We start from the raw sequence: 25656 nt of genomic DNA, 5'->3' as shown, positions 1-25656 counted from the left end.
GTTCCCATCAACTGTAGTATTATAACCATATCCAGTCACTGTCCCCATACATATCATATATTGGAGTGAAATCCAGTGTTGTTAGTGTACCATTAATTACTACAGTCCCATTGTAGTATGTATCAGCTGGTATTGCTATACTGTACTGATTTTTTGGCATTTCAGGTAATGTAGTAAAAGTGACATTATGAGGATATTGTCTAATAGGAGGAACTGTCATAACAATGGATCACCATAGCCCACTCACAGGATAATCACGACTAAATGCCAGTGCAGCAATATAGCATTTACTACTGCAAAGAACATCACAAAAGTGGCCAAACTTAGTATTAAAAGTAATGATATCTCCAGCAAAATTCATTTAAACATTAGTATTGTTTTGGTGGACATTAAATACTCACTTTAGTGTTATTTTCTGATGCTATGAGTTTAAATCGTTGTCCATTACGACTATACAATGGTGTTAATAAGAAATTGGTGTTCCCCAATTAATAGTAGGTGGTATTTGTGTACTAATAGGATCACAATCACTATAAGGTATTGGACACCTGGGCACAGTCATGTCCTCCAATTACTGTTAATGGATGATTTGAGGACTATTTTATTCCACTGAGATCAACCAAGTTGCTCCTATTAGTAGAGTCTGCAGTGAATGAAGAGTATAGTATGACTGGACCCTGCTGTAATAGTAACTAATGTGCTATTTGTTTGAGCATTTGAAGGTAGTTGTACATTCTGAGTAGGTATAATAGTCCACAGTTGTATTGTCTCTACAACCAACAAGAAGGATTTGACTATATTTCCCACTAAACTGTACTATTTTGCAGATATTCCATAATAGATATATTCCTGTATAGGTTGTTCATAACATGGTAGAGCTAGATAGGTTGAACCGAGGTGTATATGTATGCCTATCAAAACAATAGAGATAGGTTCACCGACACTGATTTAACATGGAGTCCATAATTACGATAAGATATGTTACTTCTCTCACTTGTAGATGGATGGTATTGGTTATCAAATCAGGAGAATGGACACTTGTATTCCAGTATAACTATAAGTTCCAGTCAATGATGAAATGTTATATTGAACTAGACTTGAACTCATAGTATAGATCAGCATTTCTATTGTGTTAGTTGAAGAGAATTGTCTTAAGAATGCTACATTGAATTCTGTAGCATAACTGGATGCACTCATGCTTGAAACTTTGCTGTAAAAATTAAGAACACAACCGTAAGTATTATGGTATATAAGTGACATTAAAGAATACCCGATTTAAGAAAAATGATATGCTTACAAAAAATAGATTTAATCTACATAGACATTTTCTAATATATATGACAGACACTGTACTTTAATGCTAAATAACCACAGTTAGATTCCAGACTTATAGTTTTAAATGGTCTAGGGATTAGTATAAATTTCACATTAAACATACACCTTTTTTCTGCTGCAGCAAAGTATATATATATTATATATTATTATGCTAATTATTATCAGTAAACTTTCTATCTTACCAGTAAGTTGCATTAGGTTCACTCCAGCACTATAAGAGTAACCAGTAGAAGGTCCAAATCCCATAACCAATACACTTAGTTTGGATTGACTTGTAATAGTATGGTGAATTAAGTCAGTAATTTGTACTTGTGCACCATATCCAATAATATTGTTATCATTATAGATAGTGTTTCCATGTTAATGATAGCACTGATCCATCCATTAATACTGTGTCTTGACTAGTAGCAGCAATATTGATGTAGTGTGACGTGACTGGATAAGGACCAGATATAGGAGGAGAGATAAATTTTTTCTCAGAATACTGGTCAATTGAAGGAATCATTTGAAATTACAGGATCACCAATTCCATCTGCATTATGACTTGGTCCTAACTGATTTACTAAGATTGGCTTGTCAGAAACAATAGAACAATAGGCATTGTACTTGAATATTTTGTGATTGTACTTCCAGATGTTGATAGATATACAGTGGATATGATTCCTTACTACATATAAAATTGAATGTAGTCTGATTCTCTGCAGCTAATATCTTATAATACTGCCTTGCTCTACCCACCATAGGAGTAAGAAGGAACTGTCTTCCCCATGTTACTGTAGGTGGTATTTGCTCAATGATATGCTCACAAGCTGCCACACTATTAGGAACATTACCACACTCATGACCACTGACAACACTCAGTGGTTTGTTTGATACTATACTAGTTCCAGTTATATCAACAGCTAATGCTCCAAACAGAATGTCTGCATTCTATGAAGTGTAATAGAGAAAGAGTTCCAGCTGTAATTGTCACATTGGGACTATTTGGATTCTGGATATTTCAGGCACAGTAATATTGTGAGTTGGGATAATGGTAACAATTGTATTATTTTTAACACCAATAAGAAGTACTCCACTTAATGTATAATCAGGTATAGCTCCTATAGACACAGCATAATACTGGTACTGATTTAAATCTGCGATATCTTGTGATGGGTAAGCAACATATTCACCTATAGTTGCATCCTGGTAATTGATTACCAGTACTGAAATAAGTCCTCCGTTATTTGTATACACAGGATCCTTTATTACGATTTGAATAGCTGCTTCTCAATGTAACTTGACTTACAGGAATACTCACGTTCACTGAACCTGTGTTAGTGACAGTTCCTGTTACTATAACATAGTGTGTAGTTTTCAACTGTGAGGACACGGGTGATGAAGAAGTAGTCATAATATACAACCACAGTTTTTCAGTTACTTCCAGATAGTTTCGCCATAGCCCCAATGTAGAAGTCAGTTCCATAACTGGATTTGAGCAAGAGCACATGTCAAAATACCTATATATAATGTATAAGGATAAATTAAAACCTTATAAATAAAATTCAACTTACTTAAAAAAAATCACTGCCTTCATCATAGTTTCTTGTAATATTTAGATCAAAGGATTACGCCTTTCTTTAAACGAGAAGTTTCGTAATTGAATATCAGTAAGAAACTATAAATTTAATTAATACCTCTTGTGTGGCATTTTATAGGCTGACGGGGTAAACAGATGAAATATGTTTCTTCTAACTCTCACTTCATTTACGTTATGCCATGTTACTCCAATTTTGTCTACTACTGTAGAAGATAAGAAGTAATAGCTAATCTAATGATTATAAAATGCCAGATTCTACTTGTCTGGTTGGTATATATATAACACATGTACCCACACTAGTACTCTTAGACAAAAAGGTATGGAGACTTTTGTATTAATAATTATAGTCAAACATATTTTTTTAGGTGTGTTTTTTAGTCTTGCTTTGCCAGCCCATCCTACAAAGAAACAAGGCTAGCTTATAATTGCTGTTCAACTTCTGCCTTTCCTTGATGTGGTCCAATTGTTTAAAAATGTCTTTTTTTAGAGGTGTACATAATCACAGCATCACATAAGTGCTATTTTTACATTATGCAAAAACTATAAATTAACATATAAGTGTTACAATAATTGATACCACTGAAAGGCAAATATCATCTTTGTGTAGGTATTATATAAATGTTGTTCAACTATTTCTAAACTCTAAAACTCTCAATGTAAGATAATATCACTCAAAACAAACTCTTGTTTGTATATACATGATTCCCTTTTATTCTTTTATTAATCAGTTCTATTTGCATGTACGAGCAAACAGGCAGTGAAGATTATTTTCTCAATACAGCCATGAAGTTCATACTTCAAAAGAAAATACATAATTATCCCAACTCATATCGCAACCACTAAAGTTACCACATGATCATTCACTTAGATGTAGCAAACAGTCATTTTGTCCTACCCCAAACCCCAAGTTAAGTGCAGGTTCTCCCAGGCCAATATATCAAGTGAATTTTATAGTATCATCAAACATTATTATAATGTTAACCCATTAGATTAGTAAGTATAAATGATTTGTATGCCACATGCACCAATTACACTGAAAAAGTAAGTGTATTCATTAAAAATAAACTTTTGAAACATTAATCGGCTACTAATGATAAAATTGCACAAAACAAAAAAATGTTCCAAAACAAACAGAGTAATTAATAATGTTATTACATATTTTAATATATTAACTACTGATATTATCCATTTGTCATTAGTATGAGTATTAGTACTGTCTAGTTTAGTTTTGCAATCTAAACATTCTCCTAACAGTTTCTTGAAATGCTGCTGGGACTAGAGAAGGAGAGAGAGAGGCATATGCTGAGTTGATATTATAAATTACTGTTGATTGGACGGTAGCTGGTGATTCACAAATTTACCAATTGAGCCCACCCCAATCAAATATAATTAATTTTTATATACATTCAAATATCCAATAGTATTGTAGTTGCTACAATTGATAAAAACATGCACATACAATTAATTAAGGGCCCTAGACTCCTTATAAGGTGATTAAGATTAACAATTTAGGGTTTTTTGGTATTAGTAACAACATGTAGCTCTACTAATGCTCTTGTAACTTTCACTGAACATGATCCACAACTGTAATGTCCAAATTTATTACATGGATGCTATTTAAGATTTAGTTAGAATAGGACTCAAACAGTTATTATATATAGTTATTTTCAGATGAATAATATCAAAGATAACATTACAATAGAACACTCTACATACTAACAAGAGGAGTCTTAGAGTTACCTAGTACTGTCACTTAATATATTTTGTCTGTTCTAAGCTGTTCAATAAACAGTACCATTATTGCCACATCATTATTTATATAATACTATAATGTTTTACAAAATACATTAAAATTTTATATAATTAAAAATAGTGACTTTAAATGTATTTTCCACTTACATTTGCCAGGACGTTCACTTATTACTTACTTGTCTAGTTAGTTTCATTCCTAAAATAGTTTCTTTGTTCTCTTAATTTTTAAAAAATTTGCAATGAATCAATTTAGAATCTAAAACCTTGGAGTCCAAGGGGGTAAAAACAATGACAACAGAAGAAAAGGGCTTAGTTTTAAGACACTATATTCTAATCAGTTGTGTTACAAAAAGTAGTTTTGTGGAGTCTTCCTGTTTGCAGTATTAGTATGTGCCATACCACTACAAATGAAATTACAATTTGGTCAGTTGCATATATAACCATTTCTCTACTGTTGCTATTATTTGTTCCGCATATGCTCTTCCTTTTTTCTCTTAATTCCTGTTACTTACATTGTATTCAAAGCCCATATACAGATACAGAACGGTTAGTAACTCTGAAATGCTTATTAAATGAATCAATAGAATATTTCCCCTTTGGGATACCCCTTTGTTGAAAAAGCATAGAGAAAGATACTTAACCAAATAAGAAAAGTAATTATTTCATTTCCTAAAGTCAGCGCAAACCTCCACTTCTTCTCGTGTCAGTTTGATCATATATAGGTTTCACGTGACTTGGATTTACATTGATTGTCTGCAATAATAGTAAATGATCTCATTATTAAATTAATTATACCTTTACCTCATTAGTCATTAATTATAAGAAAGAGATTCTTGTACTTGAACCAACCACATTATTATTTTGTTAGTATATATAGAATAATTGATTATCAGTCATGTATTGGGCTATTGACTTCATATTACTACTGAATTTAACATTCTCTGTAAGCTTATTGTGTTCTTATGCCAATTTCTGTGGTAATCTTACATACTTATATTATTTCATGTAGTGTGATAGTTTAAGGTAAAGATAAAAAGAACAGCACTAATAGGCAGCAGCAATAAAATAAAACTAAATATAGATATATAACAGCATGTATAGATATTAATAGTGTTTTTTTTCCATAAAATATAACTAGAATAGTTAAGTCAATTTTACAGCTTTTCTTCTTCATGAAGTTGGTTTATTTCATTGACTTCAAAGTACAATGGATTCTGTCTAACAATATGATCTTCAGAAATATCATAGTTCTGTGCATTAAGTCTTCTTTTTTCGTTTGAGAACACGAAAAACTGTAACTGCCGCAATTAGACAAATAAAACTATAAGAAACAAATAAAGTAAATTATTACTGCTTAATATAGAAGTATTAACAAACACCTGCAGTAACTATAACCTGTTATTGGCACAGCAATATAAAGACTGTTACTTGAACTTAAGAAAATACACAATATTATAATACATAACCACAATTTCAATAAATAACTTACTGATTGACTATCTAGAGTCACTTTTGGTATAACGTTAGCAGCTATAAAAATGTAAGATGACAACATATATGTAACCAATAGGTATAGTATTAGTTGTATCAAGTACATCAATAATATTTAATTTTTCTATTTTCTTACTTTCACAACTGAACCCATTCTCAAGCAAGGAGAAACCTGAACTACAATCACAATGAAATGACATATCATCATTCACACCATCTCTCTCTGACTGCAACCTCCATTATTTTGAGCCCATTCATTAATGTCTTGTAAAAGATATGTTTATTAAAATATAATTTAGTAGACAACTAACCAAAGCAAGTATGATCATCATTGCCTAAGTTCAAGCCCCAGTCTGACATGTACATTGATAACTACTACCAACACTGTTATGACCACCTTGAGTACATCTTGTTAGATTGGAGTGAACACTCATCTATGTCTTGTTATATAATTAAGATATAATAGGAGAATAAGTGATAATTGTAAATTTACCTGAGCAAAATATACTATTGTATAGATGATATCCAGGTTGACAGGTTACATTGGAAAACTACCTTCAGTATTGTACATATTTTGTTCACAACCTCCATTTCCAATCTCACATTCATTAATATCTGTTTATCAATAAGTCTTAATTAAAAAATTTCAAGTAAATGATTAATTGATTACCAGTACAACTTTTTCCATTGTATTATTTTGAACCAATATCACATTGACACTGATAACGTCCTGATTTATTGATACAAGTATGATCACAACCACCATTGTTATTATCACATTCATTCAAATCAGAACAAGAGAGTTCATTGGACAACTTGGTAGCCGGTGACAATCACAGACATAACTTCCATTAGTATTATAATAGTTGTGTTCACAAAGATGAGTACCATTTGTACATTCATTGATGTCCTATAGAAAACAAAACATTATTTCCATTTCTATCTACATTACCATCACAACTTTGTCTGTCAGTCATGTTCAATAAGATCCACTATTGCAGGAACATTCATAACTTCCAGTCTGTTAGTACATATTTGAGTACAACCTCCATTACTTAATAAACATTCATTAGTATCTAGTAATTTACTACTTACTCTCAATTAGTAATATTATATATTACTAACCAACACAAGTTTTCTGATTACTCATAAGATGGTATCCAGCAAAGCAGGAACAAAGATAGGAACCTTCTGTATTGACACAATTCTGATTTACATCATTAATGCCAAGAGTACATCATTCACATTCTTATAAAAATTAAATATATATTTTGTAGTAATCGTACATCAATAATCTTACCATCACAATATGGTTGTCAGAGTTAATAATATAGTGTATTACATGAACAGTAGTAACTGCCCTTTGTATATGACAAAATCGCTCACATCCTCCATTATTCTCAATGTATTCATTGATTTCTGTTATGAATACACTAACTTTTAAAATTGCATTAAATCATAAACATACCAGTACAGTTATGACCATCAATTATTGAGAGTTTATACTGAATCACAAGAACAGCTATAATTACCCAATGTGTTTGTTACAATAATAAGACAATCAATTGTAGTAGCCCAGTCATTGATATCTATAAATAATATAAAGTTATGTCATTAAACCTATATTATCCCATTACCAGATACAATGTAGTTTGTTATAAATTTGATAGCCAGAAAAACACGAACAGATGACTGTACTGTTCGTTTGTGTACACACTTGTTCACAAACCACCATTGTTAGTAGAACATTTTGGTCTGCACTAGTGCAAAATCAAATATATTATATTATCATTAATTTGTTTACACTTACAAGTACAATTATGTTGATCAGTCTGTAAAGAATAAACCTACCACATGTGGCAAAATAACTATATAATGTTATTTTGACTAGATGTTCCACAACCCCATTGTTGATGTTAGCAAATGTTAACTAGACGTAACTTGAACCATCTAAATGAGGTCACCACATCAATCACTGATGCTAATCTATCCCCTTACTGGTCCATTGATGTAGCATTCCTGCTGGATCTCCATAAACACCATGAAGAGTAAATCCATACACACTGACATATCTTCCCTTAGGATTACTATGACTAATTGTGTAGGTCCCCTCAACTGTAGTATTATAACCATTCCAGTCCTGCCCATACAGTATCAATATATTGGATTGAAATCCATGTTGTTAGTATACCATTAATTACTACAGTCCCATTGTAGTATCTATCCTCTGGTATTGCTATACTGTAATAATTTTTTGGCCATTTCAGTACTGTAGTAAAAGTGACATTATGAGGATATTGTCTATAGGGAAACTGTCATTCTGACCACTAACACTACTAGTGTTTCTCTTCTGTGATACTTACTACTAGTTCCAGTTTATCAACAGCTAGAGCTCCAAACAGAAAATGTATGACATTCTATGAAGTGTAACAGAGAAGGAGTACAGTGGTGATTGGCACATCAGGACGACTTGGGTTCGGTATATTTTCAGTACTGAATCAAAGGGCCAACTATTTGAATAAGAATTCGGAAGTAGTTATAAAATAGGAATACATAGATAACACAGGGTTTGCCTATGGCAGTGATTCTATTAGATTTAACAACAATGGTGACTTTTGATCTCTAGTCTGTTTCTGAATAATAGTAAACTTTTACCTTCTGTATACATAGCTTTTAACTTCAGTCATTGTATTGATTACCCCATCAAAGTGCTCTACATGTCCCCTTGTATACATGGTTTCCAGGTTCAACTAAACCAATTATCACATGCTAGCATATTTGAACAACAATCACGCAATACTATATATAGATACTATAATATATATATTATATATATATATATAAAACAAGGTGAGATTTTTGCTTAACACCGATTCAATTATTCCTGCCTCATTAACCTAAGGCACTGGCAATTACAAGTAAGTAAAGAATATTTTTCTAATTGGAAAGCAAATATTTGGATGGGTAATATTCACCCCACTACAAAAAAGGCAAACAAGATATATAGTAGGGATGGCAATTTGCGCCATCCCTACATCCTAGCACCAGGCATAGAATCCAACATTACATCCACTGATAATTATTTAGGATTAGATAGTTAGATAGTTGATATTATTTTTGTATTGGTTTGTGTTATTGGCTTGCTAGTAGGGATGATGTAGATTGTCCATCCTATCTGGTTTTGCATATCTTTGTCTTGTGGGATGATATCACCAAAACAAAAAAAAAAAAAAAAAATAAATATCCCGATGCCTTTACGTCAATTTTTCAATTTTACTTTTTTGATAATGTTTTACATGTAAGTTTTATATAGTCAGTAAGCAAAAGCTGCACCTGGCTGAGTAGAATGATAAACAATTCAACATTTGACCCAATGGTGTTTTATTATGCTTAGAAACCTCATCTTACCCATAACAAATAATAATGAAGGGATGATCATAGAAAAGAAATATGCAAAGAACTGAAAGATTTTGATCATTTTTAAAGTGAGATATTGATTGCTTCCTTGTCAAAATCATTTTACTGGACACATCCAGGCCATCCCTACATAGGCATTGAAAAAACCTTTCCTATTGATAATGCTTACTTAATTACTGAAAATTATTCTATTTTATGGAAGCCGAGGAGGGACGTTCCAATTCCTATTTCTTCTGCGAACCTTGGCGCATTTAAAAAAAATCCCATTAACACCCAGTGATGAGTTCCAATTTGATTTTTCCTAGTTCTATTTTTGGCATGTGCCCCATGTCTAGGCTTTACTTGGTTACTTAATAAAACACAGAGCTGTAAGTACTACGAGCCCTCTCTTAAAATCAAGCATCAGCAAAATTTTTCCAGTGGGTTGGGGGTCCTGACTTTGGTTGTATAATTATTGTTGATGGTATTGTTTATGGAAGCAAGGACAGACATTTGAACTTCAATATAGTCCTTTTAATTGAAATAGGAATTGGGATATCCATTCTCCCACTTCCACTTGGTAGTTGTTAATGGTTATACTTATCCAAAAACTTGATCATTAATGAGGCAAATTGCATGCCACAATAAGTATATTACATTATGGTTTTAAATGCTGTTTTATTACTAATGTGTTATCAGAAACGTCAACAATTAGATTTCTATAGTAATCAGCAGATATAAACTAGATATAGAGTGGTTATACAGGTTGCATATATGTAGCAAAACATTTGACACAAATGTAAACATCATCCTTTTTTCATTCCTACATAATATCTATTAAATGTTAATTACTCAGTATGTAATTTTGTTGGTGTGTTACCAAATAACATTCACTGAGTAATTCACATAATTTAAGTACAATAGTGTTCCACTGATGTAAGCTGAACACAAATAATAAGGAAAGGTATAAAGATGTCAATGTAGCTGATGTGTTAAAACTGTTAAGCGTTAAGTAAAGTAAACTATAGTCTGTTCGTGTTCACTTTGGCGGGTAAAAAATCATAACTTTTCTAATAACTCGGACCTAATTCAAAATTTTCAAAGTCAAGTGGTCTCCTGACGACCATCCAGTTCTTTGATGTCATTTTTTATGACACGGACCCACAAGAACAAGATTTAGTGTACTTTCCATAAGCAAAGTATAGGAGATGCCATTATTGTGATCTCGTGATTTCGTTAATCAATAAAATGCTGCCGCTTGAATCAAGCCGGCTTGAATACGGTAAGAAATACATTCTAATTGTAAACTTTAACTCACATAGATATAAGTTGAATAAAAACTATTGTGTATGAGAAAGAATACAACACAGGAAGTAATACTGAAGTAAGACTTCGATAACAATAAGATTATAAAAGTTATGACAGCCCTCAGGGTAGTACATTGTCTAAAAAATCTTGATCAAAGTCTTAAAAAACTCTGTTAAGTTGTGCTTTGGATCAGTACATATTGTTTGTGTAGGTTCTGTATTTTTTGTAGTGCTTCATCTATTAATTGTCTGTAATCTTTGTCATCATGTCATTGTCGTCAATATCATCTTATCTAAGTTCAATTATGAATTCTTCTATTGTGCCCTCAATAAGTCTGTCCTTTTTCAAAGTAATCATTTATGTCCACAACATGTCTACAAAATTCTTCACATGTCACGTTGTTGAGTTATGTAAAAACCCATCAGGTGTAACCTTTGTTCATTTCTGGTAAGTTGATATGTCTTATTAGTTTAGCTATAGCAGAGCCTTCACAGAAGCCCATGTTAACTCTATTGGATTGAAGTCACAACTGGGCTACTGGTAACCTTAAAACTATGAATGTCCATGTGTCTTTTTAATGTTAAAAAACTCTACCACACATGTACACACATGGTTTTCATTTCAAAGAATATCATCCACCACAAAGCATTTAATTTGTGATGATGTGGTATGTACTACTTACTCCCACTATTTTCGGCAGCAAAGGAACAGTTTTTATAGTGCTTTTGCTTTGTAACAAGCACATGAGCTGCTAGCCTGGAGAAGATCGCGAGAGAGAGGCAAGTTTTACAACAGAAAAAGACAAAAGACAGTTCTCATGTCTATTAAGCCACAAATATCTTATGATAGGCAGAATGGCACATATTCTAAATTATGGCAGAGTGGGGACATTCTCATCACATCTAAAGAAAAATGTTGTGTATTTATGGTTAATTAACTATTAGTACTATTATGTTATAATTTGTATCAAGTGAGAACCGTGTGCTCTGATTTGTAATTGTGTTATTTAGACTCTCTCTCTCTGTCTCTCATTATCTAGAGTTTGTATAAGAGACAGTCAAAGGGAGGACCAGTACTAGATATACATTACATGGTCCGTTGACTGGATACAAGAGAAAGAAAAAAGATTTTAGTAACCAGAATACTTTACTGAAGACACCACGTGGTCGAGATGTTCGGTCGAGGAAAAGGAGAGTGGAAGTGGAGAGGAAGCTCAAGAGAAGATGACACACGGGTCTGTGACAAGACTAATAGGTTAACTTAAGGATGACTTACAAGAAGAGAACAGTAGTCCCAACATGCCGAAGCTGAGGCAGCAAAGGTCATTGCTGTCTGTTAAATTAGAGATATTATCTAAGCTAAATGAGAGATACTTGAATTGACTCCTGAGGACGAATATAGAGCAGGGATTGATCCAAGCAGACCAGACAAAGGAGGAAGGTTATGTTTAACCATTAATGATATTGATCACACTCTCAATCAGGCTAATCAGTATATAATTCCTGCAGTGTTAAACCTCCCCTCAGAGAACCTTGTCTGACCTGCTCGTACCACAAGCGGAAGAACCTTGTCTTGCTCGCCTCATTCATCTCCAAAGGACACAATCCCCACTACTGACTCTCATGCGGTGATGCCCATTCTCGCTCGAGTCACCCATCCCCACAGATACTTCACCTATGGACAGACCTATGGTTGATAGCACAAACAAGAGTGAAACTTCCTAAGCTCACATAAAGAAGTTTAAACGGGGATCTTACTAAATGGGTCACATCTGGACTTCATTCAAATCTGCAATACACTCTAACCCCACTCTGTCAAGTGTCGACAAGTTCAGGTTATCTACATTCTCTTTTGGATTTCACGACGTACTGATGTAATTGTGCCCCAACAATGACCTCAGCGAACTATGAGGAAGCTATGGCAACTTTAAGGAAAGGTTTGGTAATGAACAAGTTATGGTGAGTAAGTATATGAATGCACTATTGATTCTGCAAAAACTGTTAGTTCTCATCACGACGGATTCATCATCTCTATGACTGTAAATCACATATGAGGGGTTGGTGAGAGCATTAAGAGTTGATGTGGTCATATGGTCAATGTTGTCCTCAATACTAATGAACAAAATTACTCACAAGAGATGCATCTCATTATTAGTCATGAGCCTAAGTAGTGGTAAGTGGAATGTTGAGGAGATGATGGGAGTAATCAATCATGAGATAGAGGCAACGAGAACAATCGAACTACTACCAGCCACGTTCAGAAGCACCCCAGTGAAGGGGACTCCACCCACATTATCAACATTTTTTTAATCATTCTGAGCAGTCAAGTCATTGTGTTTACTATGGAGAGGCACATCTATCAAGCTCATGCACCATGGTGATTGAAGTGAGTGCAAAGAGAGAGGTGTTACATAGATCAGAAGATGTTACATTTGTCTGAAGAAACACCACATCAGTTGGGACTGTCGTGCTAAGACTAACTACGGAACTGTCAAGGTGACTACTATCTGTCCACGTAGCATCTGTCCATTCCACTAGGAGCACGGAATACACTCGGACTAAGAGAGTTCATATGCAGGCACTCAGGCATCTGTCCTACTACAGACAGACAGACTACACTATGAAACCCATCTGGAACCACTCCCATCTTGTGTGGTGTGAGAGTGATTATGGTATAGAAGAAGTCCATCATAACGCATGTATCAAGTTGTACGAGATAAAACGCTACAACTTTCCAAGCAGGAATCAGAGCACTCTACATCTAAGACATTTGGTACACTATGAGGAACAAGACACCATCTGCAATGTTAAGATAAGTGTTCATACGAGAGAGAGAATGAGGAGAGAGAGTCTTGACATTTACAGCATAAGTGGTACTATTTATTTGTGGACCCTTTAACTGCTCAACCTATTGACCTTTCTAGGAATCATTATGAGCACTTACATGGCTTGGATCTAACTACTCGGTAGATGTTGGAGATACACTCGAGATTGACTTACTAATTGGATCTGACGTCTATTGGAGCTTAGCTACCAGGAAAGTTATAGGGCGAGGAGTGGTCTACTTGCCATACAGACCAAGGTTTGGATGATTCTATTGGGTCCCATTGATCAATCACAACGTCAGTCCATCTCACATCCACGACTACTCACTTTCTAAGAATTGACGCATATCCCACAGAACAGAGTCTAGATAATTCGCTTAGGAGATTTTAGATTTGAGTCCTTGGGAGGGATTGCGAAGGAGGAAAGTTGGTTATGTGACTTTGTACAACAGATTTCTTCAATGGAGAGAGATACCAAGTCAGTCTTGCCATGGAGGAGCGATCACCCAACACTACCAGACAACTACCAGTTATGTCACAAATGACTGATCAACTCATCTGGAGATCGGAACAGAACCCTTGTACTGCTGCCTGAGTACGACAGGGTAATCCAAGACCAAATTAAGAAGGGCATAGTTGAGGTAGTTTTTCCGACATGGCCCCTGTGGTTTTAGGTTGAAGGAGAAAAGGTACATAACCTCCCTCACTATTGTGTTGTGAGCAAGACAAGACAACCTCAAAACTTTGGATAGTCTATGATGCCTCAGCCAGATCCACTGGTCCTTAACCATGACTGCCTATAATACAGGTCCCAGTTTAGGCCAATCAATGTTTGATATTTTGCTGCATTTCTGAGTACATTGAGTTGCTCTTGCTGAAGACATAGAGAAAAGCCCTCCTGATGGTTTGTGGTGAGATTGCGATTCGTGTTAAGATTTTTATGGACTAGTGAGTTAGACAGTGATGTACTGAAGCCATTGATCCTCAGATTTACTTGTGCGCTGTTCAGCGTATCATCAGGTCCATTCTTGTTGAACACAACAATCAATCATCACATCGAGTCATATAGAGATATAGATCCATTCTTCATTGACAAGCTCTTGTCCTCTATTTATGTTGATGACGTAAGTTTTGGATCACCTGTTTGAGTCCAATGTTTTCAGCTGTATCAGAAGTGCAAGGAGCGGCTGTCAAAGGCAGGTTTTAAATTGAGAAAGTTTGTTACCAAATCAGATGAGTTGTGACAATTGATCACCAATTATAGTAGACACCCCCACCCCCACACCAGATGATTGATCCTAAACCTAACATTTCTCTTGGATCAAAGCAGGGAAAGTTCACCATGATATCTCAAGATCCTAGGTGTCAATGAGACTTCCACTAATGATGAGTTCGTATTCAATATCAGTGATGTTACTCACTACATGGACTGACTCAGACCCAAACCTAAAAAGGACCGTTGTAGGTATGGTTGCACAATTCTTTGATCATCTCGGTATTGTTACTCCTGTCACCATTCTATTTAAGATGTTCTTTAGCAGCTGTGTGAAGTTGGAAAAGGATGGGATGATCCACTGACTGACGATCTATTAGAAAGGTGGAGACAACATCATTCATCCCTCTCTGGTGGGCAGTGTCCATTACTATCCCTCGAAGTATATCTTCATCAACCAGAATCAGCTAGACTGGTTGGATTTTGTGACACCTCTACCAAGGCTTATGGTGCTGTTGTTTATCTAAAGTTAGAACATGACACTAATGTTTATGTTAGGTTTGTTGCTGCTAAAACTCATGTAGCTCCACAGAAGGGTATGACAATCCACGTCTAAAGCTCCTATCTGCATTGCTACTGGCCAAGCTAATTGTCAGTGTACACACGTGCCCTTCAAGCAGAGTTGACATTACATAGTGAACCCGTTGCTACAAAGATTCAAAGATATCCTTCTACTGGATACAAGGGCTAATCGAGAATGGAGGCAGTTTATTGAGAATCGTGTCATCAGTATCGTTCCTTAGTGCCATCCCAACACTGGAAACACTGTCCTGGTTAGCAATCCTGCAAACATACCTCTAGGGAAATGTCACCTTCAGAACTATCAGAGAACCATCTCTGGTTAATGGGCCAGGATGGTAGCCTACATCATCATACTTATCTGACTCTCCAGTGGCGATTGTTACAACTTACATGAAGAATGCTATCCCAAGCTAAATGTCACTCAGTTATACAACTCTTCACACCTAATGATCACATCAATCGACCTCAGCTTGAGCGAGTTATCAATTGTTGAGAACTACAACTCATTCAATCACCTCATTTGTTGGAACAGCATTCATCCTGAAGTTTGTTTACCTTTTATTACAGAGGATAGGACAGATAAGCGAGTTAATTAACTCTAATACTTTAAATGATGCTAGACTATACTGACTCATGGAGTCACAATGACTATTACCACAAGATAGGAGATTCCTTTCATGGAAACATCAGTTTTGACCTGTATGTTGATATCTCTCATATTTGGAAACGTGGTGGCAGGATGTCCAATTCTGATCTTCCCCTGTTTTCTCCCAGATTCCAATTCTCTTAGACAAACAGCATCACATAGCAAGGATTATCATCAGAGATGCTCATGAGCATGTACTACATGCTGGTCTCAAGGAGACATTAACAGAAATTCGGTCGTCATTCTGATTAATACAGGGGAGACAGTTCGTTCTTCATATTATCCACGAATGTGTGATCTGTCGTCGTAAGTCAGAAGGAAGACCATATCAGGCTGTACCTCCTCCTCCATTACCAGAGTATTGTGTTAAGCAATTGAGACCATTTTCAGTTTACTGGAGTGGATTTTGCTGGTCCATTTTATATCAAACCCTCTCACCCAAAGGGAAGGAACCAAGTCATGGTTGTGTCTGTATATTTGTGCAGTCACTAGAGCTGTTCTTCTTGACCTGGTACCTGATCTCATACACTCACCTTTCTTAGAAGTTTCAAGTGTTTCACCTCTTGTCATGGAGAGGTACCAACTAAGATGGTATCTTGTAATGCTAAGATATTTAAGTCAGCCTCCCCCTCTAGGACTATTCATGGGCTATTCACTGATCCTGTGATCAAGAAATATTTCTCTGATCTCCAATTAGAGTGGTCATTCAACTTAGAGAAGGCCCCCCTGGTGGGGAGGCATTTTCGAAAGACTGATCAAGTCTGCTAAATGTTGTCTCAGAAAAATGCTAGGAAGAGTAGCTCTCACTTACGATGAACTACTAACACACTGTGGTCAAAACTGAAGCAGTTCTTAACTCAAGACCACTGTCACACATTTCCAATGATGAACCTAGAGGAACCACTGACCCCCTCCTACCTCCTAATGGTTAGAGTTCTGTCCTTTCCAGACTCTTTAAAAGGATATTGATCCCAACTACAAGATTCAGCTATACGTAAAATGAAGCACGTTGCTATGGTGTCTGATAGATTTTGGAGACATTGGAGGCAGGAGTATTTGGTTGAATTGAGAGAGTTTCATCACACAACAGACTCATTCGAGGTGTGAATAGTACTATTAAGGAAGGAGAAGTGGTCACCGTGTATGAAAGTATACGAAACCAGCCTAGAGTGCTTTTTGGAAGTTGGGTAGGATCATACTATTGAAGGAACAGATGTGAACGTAAGAGGTGCTCGTGTGCAGGTACTATCTAAGAAGGACCAAGCAATGATTATACAATGACCAATTCAACACTTGTATCCATTAGAAGTAGGCACTACTGATGATGAGCCAAACAATTCTGCTGATTGTACACCCTGACGAAACCCCAACAAGGACCAACAATGGATATAATGATACAAGACGACCTCGTTATTCACCAGCTGTCAAGACAAGAGATAAGGTTTTGCATGTTTTACTGATTGAGAGTGTTGAACATATACTGTTTAACATGGGGAGGATATTGTGTATTTATGGTTAATTAACTGTTATTACTATTATGTTATAATTTGTATCACGTGAGAACCATGTGCTCTGATTTGTAATTGTGTATTAGACTCTCCTCTATCTCTCTGTCTCTCATTATTATAAGAGTTGTGAATAAAGAGATTAGAACAGTTAAAGGAGGATCCTGTGCTAGATACATTACAGTAAGTTGTAATAATTAAATAGTATTGTTTTCTGCATTATATCTTATCTAAAATAAAATATATATTAGATAGAATTTGGCTTTTCATTATTATAACTTAATATTGTTTTATTAGCTATTGTTACTATTATTATAATAGCTAGTGTTTTATTATTTAATAATTATTTTTATGACAAAAAGAGGCATCCAATAACAGTAGCTAATGTTAAAGATATCAAGACTAATATTAACATGATAATTATATACAATAACCATTGAATAAAGATAACACTGCAGATTATACTAAATTATAGTTTTTAATTTTGCAAGACGAGCAGGATTTAATAGATTATGGAAGAGCATTTCTAAAGAGAGGAAGTAAAAGGAACAAAGGAATGTAATGAAGCAGATGTATGAGAAAAAGGATATGGAAAGCATGAGAGTGTCATAAAGACAATCGTGAGAACAATGAGTAGGAAATGGTTTAAGAGTGAATATGCCAGAAAGGAAGTAGAATATTTTGTTAAAGATTGTAGACTAGGCATAATTAATAAACTGTATGACAAGAAGAAAGTAAAGGGATATTGTAAAAGATAGAAGAGAAGTTGTAGTAGTCACTGTTCCACATAAGAGAATACATTTTGAATTAGTTTGAAGACATAGAAGGACCCCAGACAGATGAGCAATAAGAAAATGAGAGATTACAAGTGATTGGCATGGTATAATTTAAAGCGAGTTTGAGATGGATGGATGTTGGTAGAAATTTCTGTAATGACACCTATGATTTTATGAGCTTTGGAGCATACAGATTAGAAGTGAGGAGTCCAGGACAAATTAGAGGAGATTAAAACATCAAGATACTGGAAAGAAGTGACATGGTCAATTTTAACATATATTGTTGATCAAATAATTGAAATGTTTGTAATATCGGCTGAAATAGAGTCTCGTACTTGGAGAGAATTTATTAAACCATTTATAATGTTTGGACAATATACTAAAGCTAAAGAATTAGTTGAAAAGTATAGTGTTTATAATTTATGATTCAAAAATTAATGAAATGTGTTTAACTATTTGACATTATTGCTACAATATATACTGTTTTATTCTTCATTATTAATAAGCTTCACAAGGTAGTCAACTCTTATTATCTTGTTAATACATATAAAACAATTGATTACTAGCTCACTATAGACTTCATATTACTGGGTAAGACATTCCTCTGTAAGCTTACTGTGTTCTTGTGCCGTTTTTTCAGTTGTCTTAAATGGTTATATTAATTTCAATTAGTGTGTTCGTTTAAGGTAAAAAAAAAACTAAAAGAAGAGCACTAATAAAGCAGAAATAGTAAACAAAGCAAATATAAAGCAACATGTATAGATATTAATAGTGTTCTTTTAAAAAGGCAAAAAATGATTAAAATCAGCTTTACAATTGTTATACATGACAGTTTTTGTATTGATCCAAAGCACAATAGATTCTGTCTAGCATTATTATCTTCAGAAATGTCATATTTCGAAGATACTGTGTCCTTAATCAGTTGTTACAAATTATAGCTCTGTGGAATCAAGCATAATTACTTTTGTTAGTTGATATAGAATAATTGATTACCAGCTCACTGTATATATGGACTATAGACTTATATTACCAACATTCCTCTGTAAGCTTATTGTGTTCTTATATAATTTGTTCAGTTGTCTTACATGCTTATATTTATTATCATATATTGTGTCAGTTTAAGATAAAGAACCAAAAAGAACAGCACCTATAATGATCATGAGCACCAATTAGCAAAATAAATACAGAAATTGAATTTAAAAAATAGATCATGACCCTTAATAAGCAATTAAATTAAATAATAATACAATATATTATATATATAAAGCACCATATACAGAAATATTTATTATAATAGTGTCATTTTACAACAATAACCAAAAATAAGCAATATCAGGTTCACAAATTTTCTTCTTCATGAAATGTTTCATTAACTTCGAAGTACAATGAATTCTGTCTAGCATTATTATCTTCAGAAATATCATATTTCTGACTTTTAAGTCTTTTTCGTTTGAGAACAAGAAAAACTACAATTGCTGCAATTACACAAATAACTACAAGAAACAAACAAAAGTAATTATTAACTTCTTAATATAGAAAGTATTAACAATACCTGCAGTACTATAACTGTTATTGGCACAAGAATATAAGCACTGTTACTTGAACTTAAGAACTACACAATATTATAATACATAACCACAATTATAATACATAACTTACTGATTGATTATCTAGAGTTACTGTTGTCATAACTTTAGCAGCTATTAAAAAATGTAAAGATGACGACATATATTCAATCAATAGCTATACTATTAGTTGTATCAAGTATATATCAACATATCTTAATATTTTATCTTCTCACTTTCACAACTGAGCCCATTGTCAAGCAAGGAGAAACCAGAACTACATTCACATGATATGATCCATCATCGTTCACACATCTCTGACTACAACCTCCATTATTTTGAGCACATTCATTAATGTCTTATAAAAGACATTTAAATAAAATATAATTTAGTAGACAACTAACCAAGCAAGTATGATTATCATTGCCTAAGTAATAGCCAGTCTGACATGTACATTGATAACTACCAACACTGTTATGACAACCTTGAGTACATCTTGTTAGATTGAGTGAACACTCATCTATGTCTATATAAATTAAGATATACTAACAATAAATAATAATGGTAAATTTACCTGAGCAAAATATACTATTGTATAGATGATATCCAGGTTGACAGGTACATTGGAAACTACCTTCAATATTTGTACATATTTGTTCACAACCTCCATTTCCAATCTCACATTCATTAATATCTGTTTCAGTAGGTCTTAAATAGTTTCAGGTAAATGATTAATTGATTACCTGTACAAATTTTTCCATTGGTATCGGTGTTGAATCCAATATCACACTGACACTGATAACTTCCTGGTTTATTGATACAAGTATGATCACAACCACCATTGTCATTATTACACTCATTGATATCTACATGTTGGATAGTGTTAGGAATTTTTTAAATAAAACTTGTTACTGACCAGTACAATTATGTTCATCTATATTTAGGACATATCCAGATTACAGGAACAGGAGTAAGAACCAGGAGTATTAGAACAAGTCTGACTACAACCTCCATTATATGAAGTACACTCATTGATATCTGTTTTAATATTCATTTAATATAGAAAAGAGCAGCTATTAACTAAACCTGTACAGTTGTGACCATTAGTATCAACTGAATATCCAGTCAGACAAGAACAAGAATAAGTACCGATACTGTTTTGACAGTTCTGTTGACATCCTCCATTCTCAGTAGCACACTCATTAATATCTGGTTATTATGATAATATGATGCTAAAATATCCTTACCAAGACAAGTATAGTTTATCACTATGAAGTTGATATCCAAACTGACAGGAACAATTATAGCCTCCAATAGTGTTTATACATAATTGACTACAACCAGAAATCCCTTCACTACATTCATTGATATCTTTTATAAGAAGCAAATTATGTTAATTTCAATAAATAATATAACTTACCATTACAGGTTCTGTGGTTTAATGTGTTTCAATATATATCCTGATTGACAAGCACAATGGAAAGAACCAATTGTATTCAGGCATACGTGATCACAATTATCAGCTACAGTTTCACATTCATCAATATCTAGTGGTAAACATTCAAATGTCATTATTAACATTTTATACACAAACCTAAACAAGTAGTATTATCGCTGTCCAGGTAATATCCAGTTTGACATGTACAAAAAAAGCTACCAACACTATTTATACAACCTTGAGTACATCCAGAGATACCTTGAGAACACTCATCAATATCTAAGGAGAACAAACAATACAATAGTCCAATAATATTGGGTTAGGTTAACCTGAGCAGAAGATGTTACCACTATATCCAGAATAGCAGGAACACTGGAAATTTCCATTAGTATTAGTACATATTTGTTCACAACCTCCATTATTAGTATTACACTCATTGATATCTTTAATGATTAATAAGATTAGCCTCTTTAACAAAATTAATTACCTGTGCAGTTCTTCCATTGTTTTCTAAATTAAAACCAACATCACATTGACAGTGATAACTTCCTGGTTTATTGATACAAATATGATCACAACCACCATTGTCATTATCACATTCATTGATATCTACATGTTAGATAGTGTTAGGAATTGTTCATATAAAACTTGTTACTGACCAGTACAATTATATCCATCTATATTTAGGACATATCCAGAGTTACAGGAACAGGAGTAAGAACCAGGAGTGTTAGAACAAGTCTGACTACAACCTCCATTATATGAAGCACACTCATTGATATCTGTATTAAACAGTATAATTATATTTACTAAAAATCTGCTTGTCTACTACAAACCTGTACAGTTGTAACCATTGCTATCATCAATTAAGTATCCAGTCAGACAAGAACAAGAATAGCTACCAATTGTATTTTGACAATTCTGTTCACATCCTCCATTTTGAGTTGTACATTCATTGATGTCTATCATCATTATAGTATCAGATTAATATCAATAATGAGTAATGATCTTACCAAGACATGTGTGGTTGTCAATTCCAAGTTGGTATCCATTCTGACAAGCACATCTATAGCTTCCAATAGTATTAGTACATAGTTGACTACATCCAGAAATCCCTTCACTACACTCATCAATGTCTGTGTGGGTGGTATTAATGTAGATATTAACTATGTATATATAATAGTACCTGAACAGAATTTATCATTAACCAATCTGAAGCCAGACTCACAAGAACAATTGAACAATGGTACTTTATTAATACATATTTGTTCACAACCACCATTGTTAGTAACGCATTCATTGATATCTATAATGTAATGTATAATAATGAGCTAATTCAAATAGTGTACTTACCAGAGCAATTTCTCTCATTGCTATCTAATGAGTATCCACTATTACAAGAACAACTGTAACTTCCTTCACTGTTAATACAAGTATGTTCACAACCACCATTATTATCACTACATTCATTGACATCTGATGTGTAATAAATTATAACTTATATTATATGTTATTGTTAATACCTATACAACCATGTCCATTTAAATTCAGACTATAACCAGTCTTACAGTTACAATAATAACTACCAGGGATATTAGTACATGACTGTACACACCCACCATTATTAATAGAACATTCGTTAATATCTATGATTAATGATTCAATAGAATCTTTTAATATGTATTATTTTACCTGAACAGTTTTGTGTTTGTCATTATTTAGTGAGTAGCCAGTTGCTTGACAAGAACATGCATAGCTACCCATAGTATTAGTACAAGGTCTTCACAACCTCCATTGTTTTCAGAACACTCATTGATATCTGTTATAGAACATCATTTTCTCATATTTATTAACTTTATAACTGACCCCTGACAGGTATAGTTATCATATAGGAGTTCAAACCCACTATAACAAATACAATAATAACTTCCAATAACATTAGTACACATCTGATTACAACTGGATAGTCCTTCTGAACACTCATCAATTTCTAAATTAAAACATAAAATAATTGCACTATTATAACATATATAGAACTTACCATCACATGTTCTGCCATTACTAGCCAGTCTATAACCAGAATTACAAGTACAGTAAAAAGAACTGTTTGAATTATGACACCTATGTTCACAGACATTTGGATTGGCAGCACAATCATTAGCAACCTGTAAAAATATATTTCTACATCTATAATTCTATCAGTATCTGTTACTTACTAGAACATCCATGTCCATCTTCATCAAGTGTGAAGCTAGTGTTACATTGACAATAGTAAGATCCTACTGATTAATACATTCTTGATCACAACCACCATTGTTACTATCACATTCATTGATATCAGAACAAGTGAGTCCATTGGACAACTGGTACCCTGGTTGACAATCACAGACATAACTTCCATTAGTATTATAACAGTTGTGTTCACAAAGATGAGTACCATTTTTGTACATTCATTGATGTTCTATAGAAAACAAAACATATTATTTCCATTTCTATGTTACATTACCATCACAACTTTGTCTGTCAGTCATGTTCAATAAGAATCCACTATTTGCAGGAACACTCATAACTTCCCAGTCTATTAGTACATATTTGAGTACAACCTCCATTACTTAATAAACATTCATTAGTATCTAGTAATTTACTTACTCTCAATTAGTAATATTATATATTACTAACCAACACAAGTTTTTCTGATTACTCATAAGATGGTATCCAGCAAAGCAGGAACAAAGATAGGAACCTTCTGTATTGACACAATTCTGATTACATCCACTAATACCAAGAGTACATTCATTCACATCTATATAAAAATAATTATATTAGGTAGTAATAATACATCAATAATCTTACCATCACAATGATGGTTGTCATAGTTAATAATATAGCTGGTATTACATGAACAGTAGTAACTGCCATTTGTATTATGACAAGAATCCTCACATCCTCCATTATTGTCAGTACATTCATTGATTTCTATTATAAATACACTAATTTTTAAATACTTTTATTTATAAACATACCAGTACAGTTATGACCATCAATATTGAGAGTATATCCTGAATCACAAGAACAGCTATAATTACCCAATGTGTTTGTACAATAATGAGCACAACCACCATTGTTAGTAACACATTCATTGATATCTATAAATGATATAGATTTATGTCATTAAACCTATATTACTTCATTACCAGAACAATGTAGTTTGTTATAAATTTGATAGCCAGAAAAACAAGAACAGATTATTAATCCATTTGTTTGTGTACACACTTGTTCACAACCGCCATTGTCATTTGAACATGTTGGATTCACTAGTACAATAATCAAATATATTAATATTATCATTAATATTGTTACACTTACAAGTACAATTATGTTGATCAGCCTGTAAAGAATAACCAGTACCACATGTACAAAAATAACTATAAATGTATTGTGACAGAAGTGTTCACAACCACCATTGTTGATGTTACAAATGTTACTAGAATTAACTTGAACATCTAAATGAGGTCACACAATCAATCAATGCTGCTAATCTATTGGGTTTACCTGGTCCATTGAGAAGCATTCCTGCTAGATATCCATAGCCACCACTAGAAATAAATCCATACACACTGACATATATCTTCCCATTAGGATGACTATGACTAATTGTGTAGTTCCCATCAACTGTAGTATTATAACCATATCCAGTCACTGTCCCATACATATCATATTTGGAGTGAAATCCAGTGTTGTTAGTATACCATTAATTACTACAGTCCATTGTAGTATGTATCAGCTGGTATTGCTATACTGTAATAATTTGTTGGCATTTCAGGTAATGTAGTAAAAGTGACATTATGAGGATATTGTCTAATAGGAGGAACTGTCATTAACAATGGATCACCATAGCCATTCACAGGATAATCACGACTAAATGCCAGTGTAGCAATATAGCATTTACTACTGCAGAGAACATAGCAAAAGTGACTAAAATTAGTATCAAAAGTAATGATATCTCCAGCAAAGTTCATTGTAACATTGGTGTTGTTTTGTGGACATGAAATACTCACTTTAGTGTTATTTTCTGATGCTATGAGTTTAAATCGTTGTCCATTACGACCATACAATGGTGTTAATAAGAAATGTGTTCCCCAATTAATAGTAGGTGGTATTTGTGTACTAATAGGATCACAATCACTATAAGGTATTGGAACTCTAGCGCATTCATGTCCTCCAACTACTGTTAATGGATGATTTG

At 33.6% G+C, this 25656-nt stretch overlaps 1 protein-coding gene across 1 annotated transcript; it reads right to left on the bottom strand.

Annotated features, from left to right (window-relative positions):
• Window positions 1-19745: 19745 nt before the first annotated feature.
• Window positions 19746-25122, bottom strand: LOC121391622 (fibrillin-1-like). The gene is given in 18 exon segments (XM_041523186.1): window positions 19746-19882; window positions 20400-20498; window positions 20547-20666; window positions 20716-20838; window positions 20889-20930; window positions 20933-21010; window positions 21059-21181; window positions 21740-21853; window positions 21898-21906; window positions 21909-22019; window positions 22070-22192; window positions 22247-22372; window positions 22424-22546; window positions 23627-23695; window positions 23698-23804; window positions 24090-24213; window positions 24264-24386; window positions 24963-25122. Coding segments are annotated over 18 exon segments (1911 nt in total).
• Between the last annotated feature and the right edge of the window lie 534 nt (window positions 25123-25656).

This window comes from Gigantopelta aegis, unplaced genomic scaffold, assembly GCF_016097555.1.
Source record: "Gigantopelta aegis isolate Gae_Host unplaced genomic scaffold, Gae_host_genome ctg2749_pilon_pilon, whole genome shotgun sequence".
Taxonomy (NCBI): domain Eukaryota; kingdom Metazoa; phylum Mollusca; class Gastropoda; order Neomphalida; family Peltospiridae; genus Gigantopelta; species Gigantopelta aegis.
Note: the sequence above shows the minus strand (reverse complement) of the source record. Positions and strands in the feature narration are given on the sequence as shown.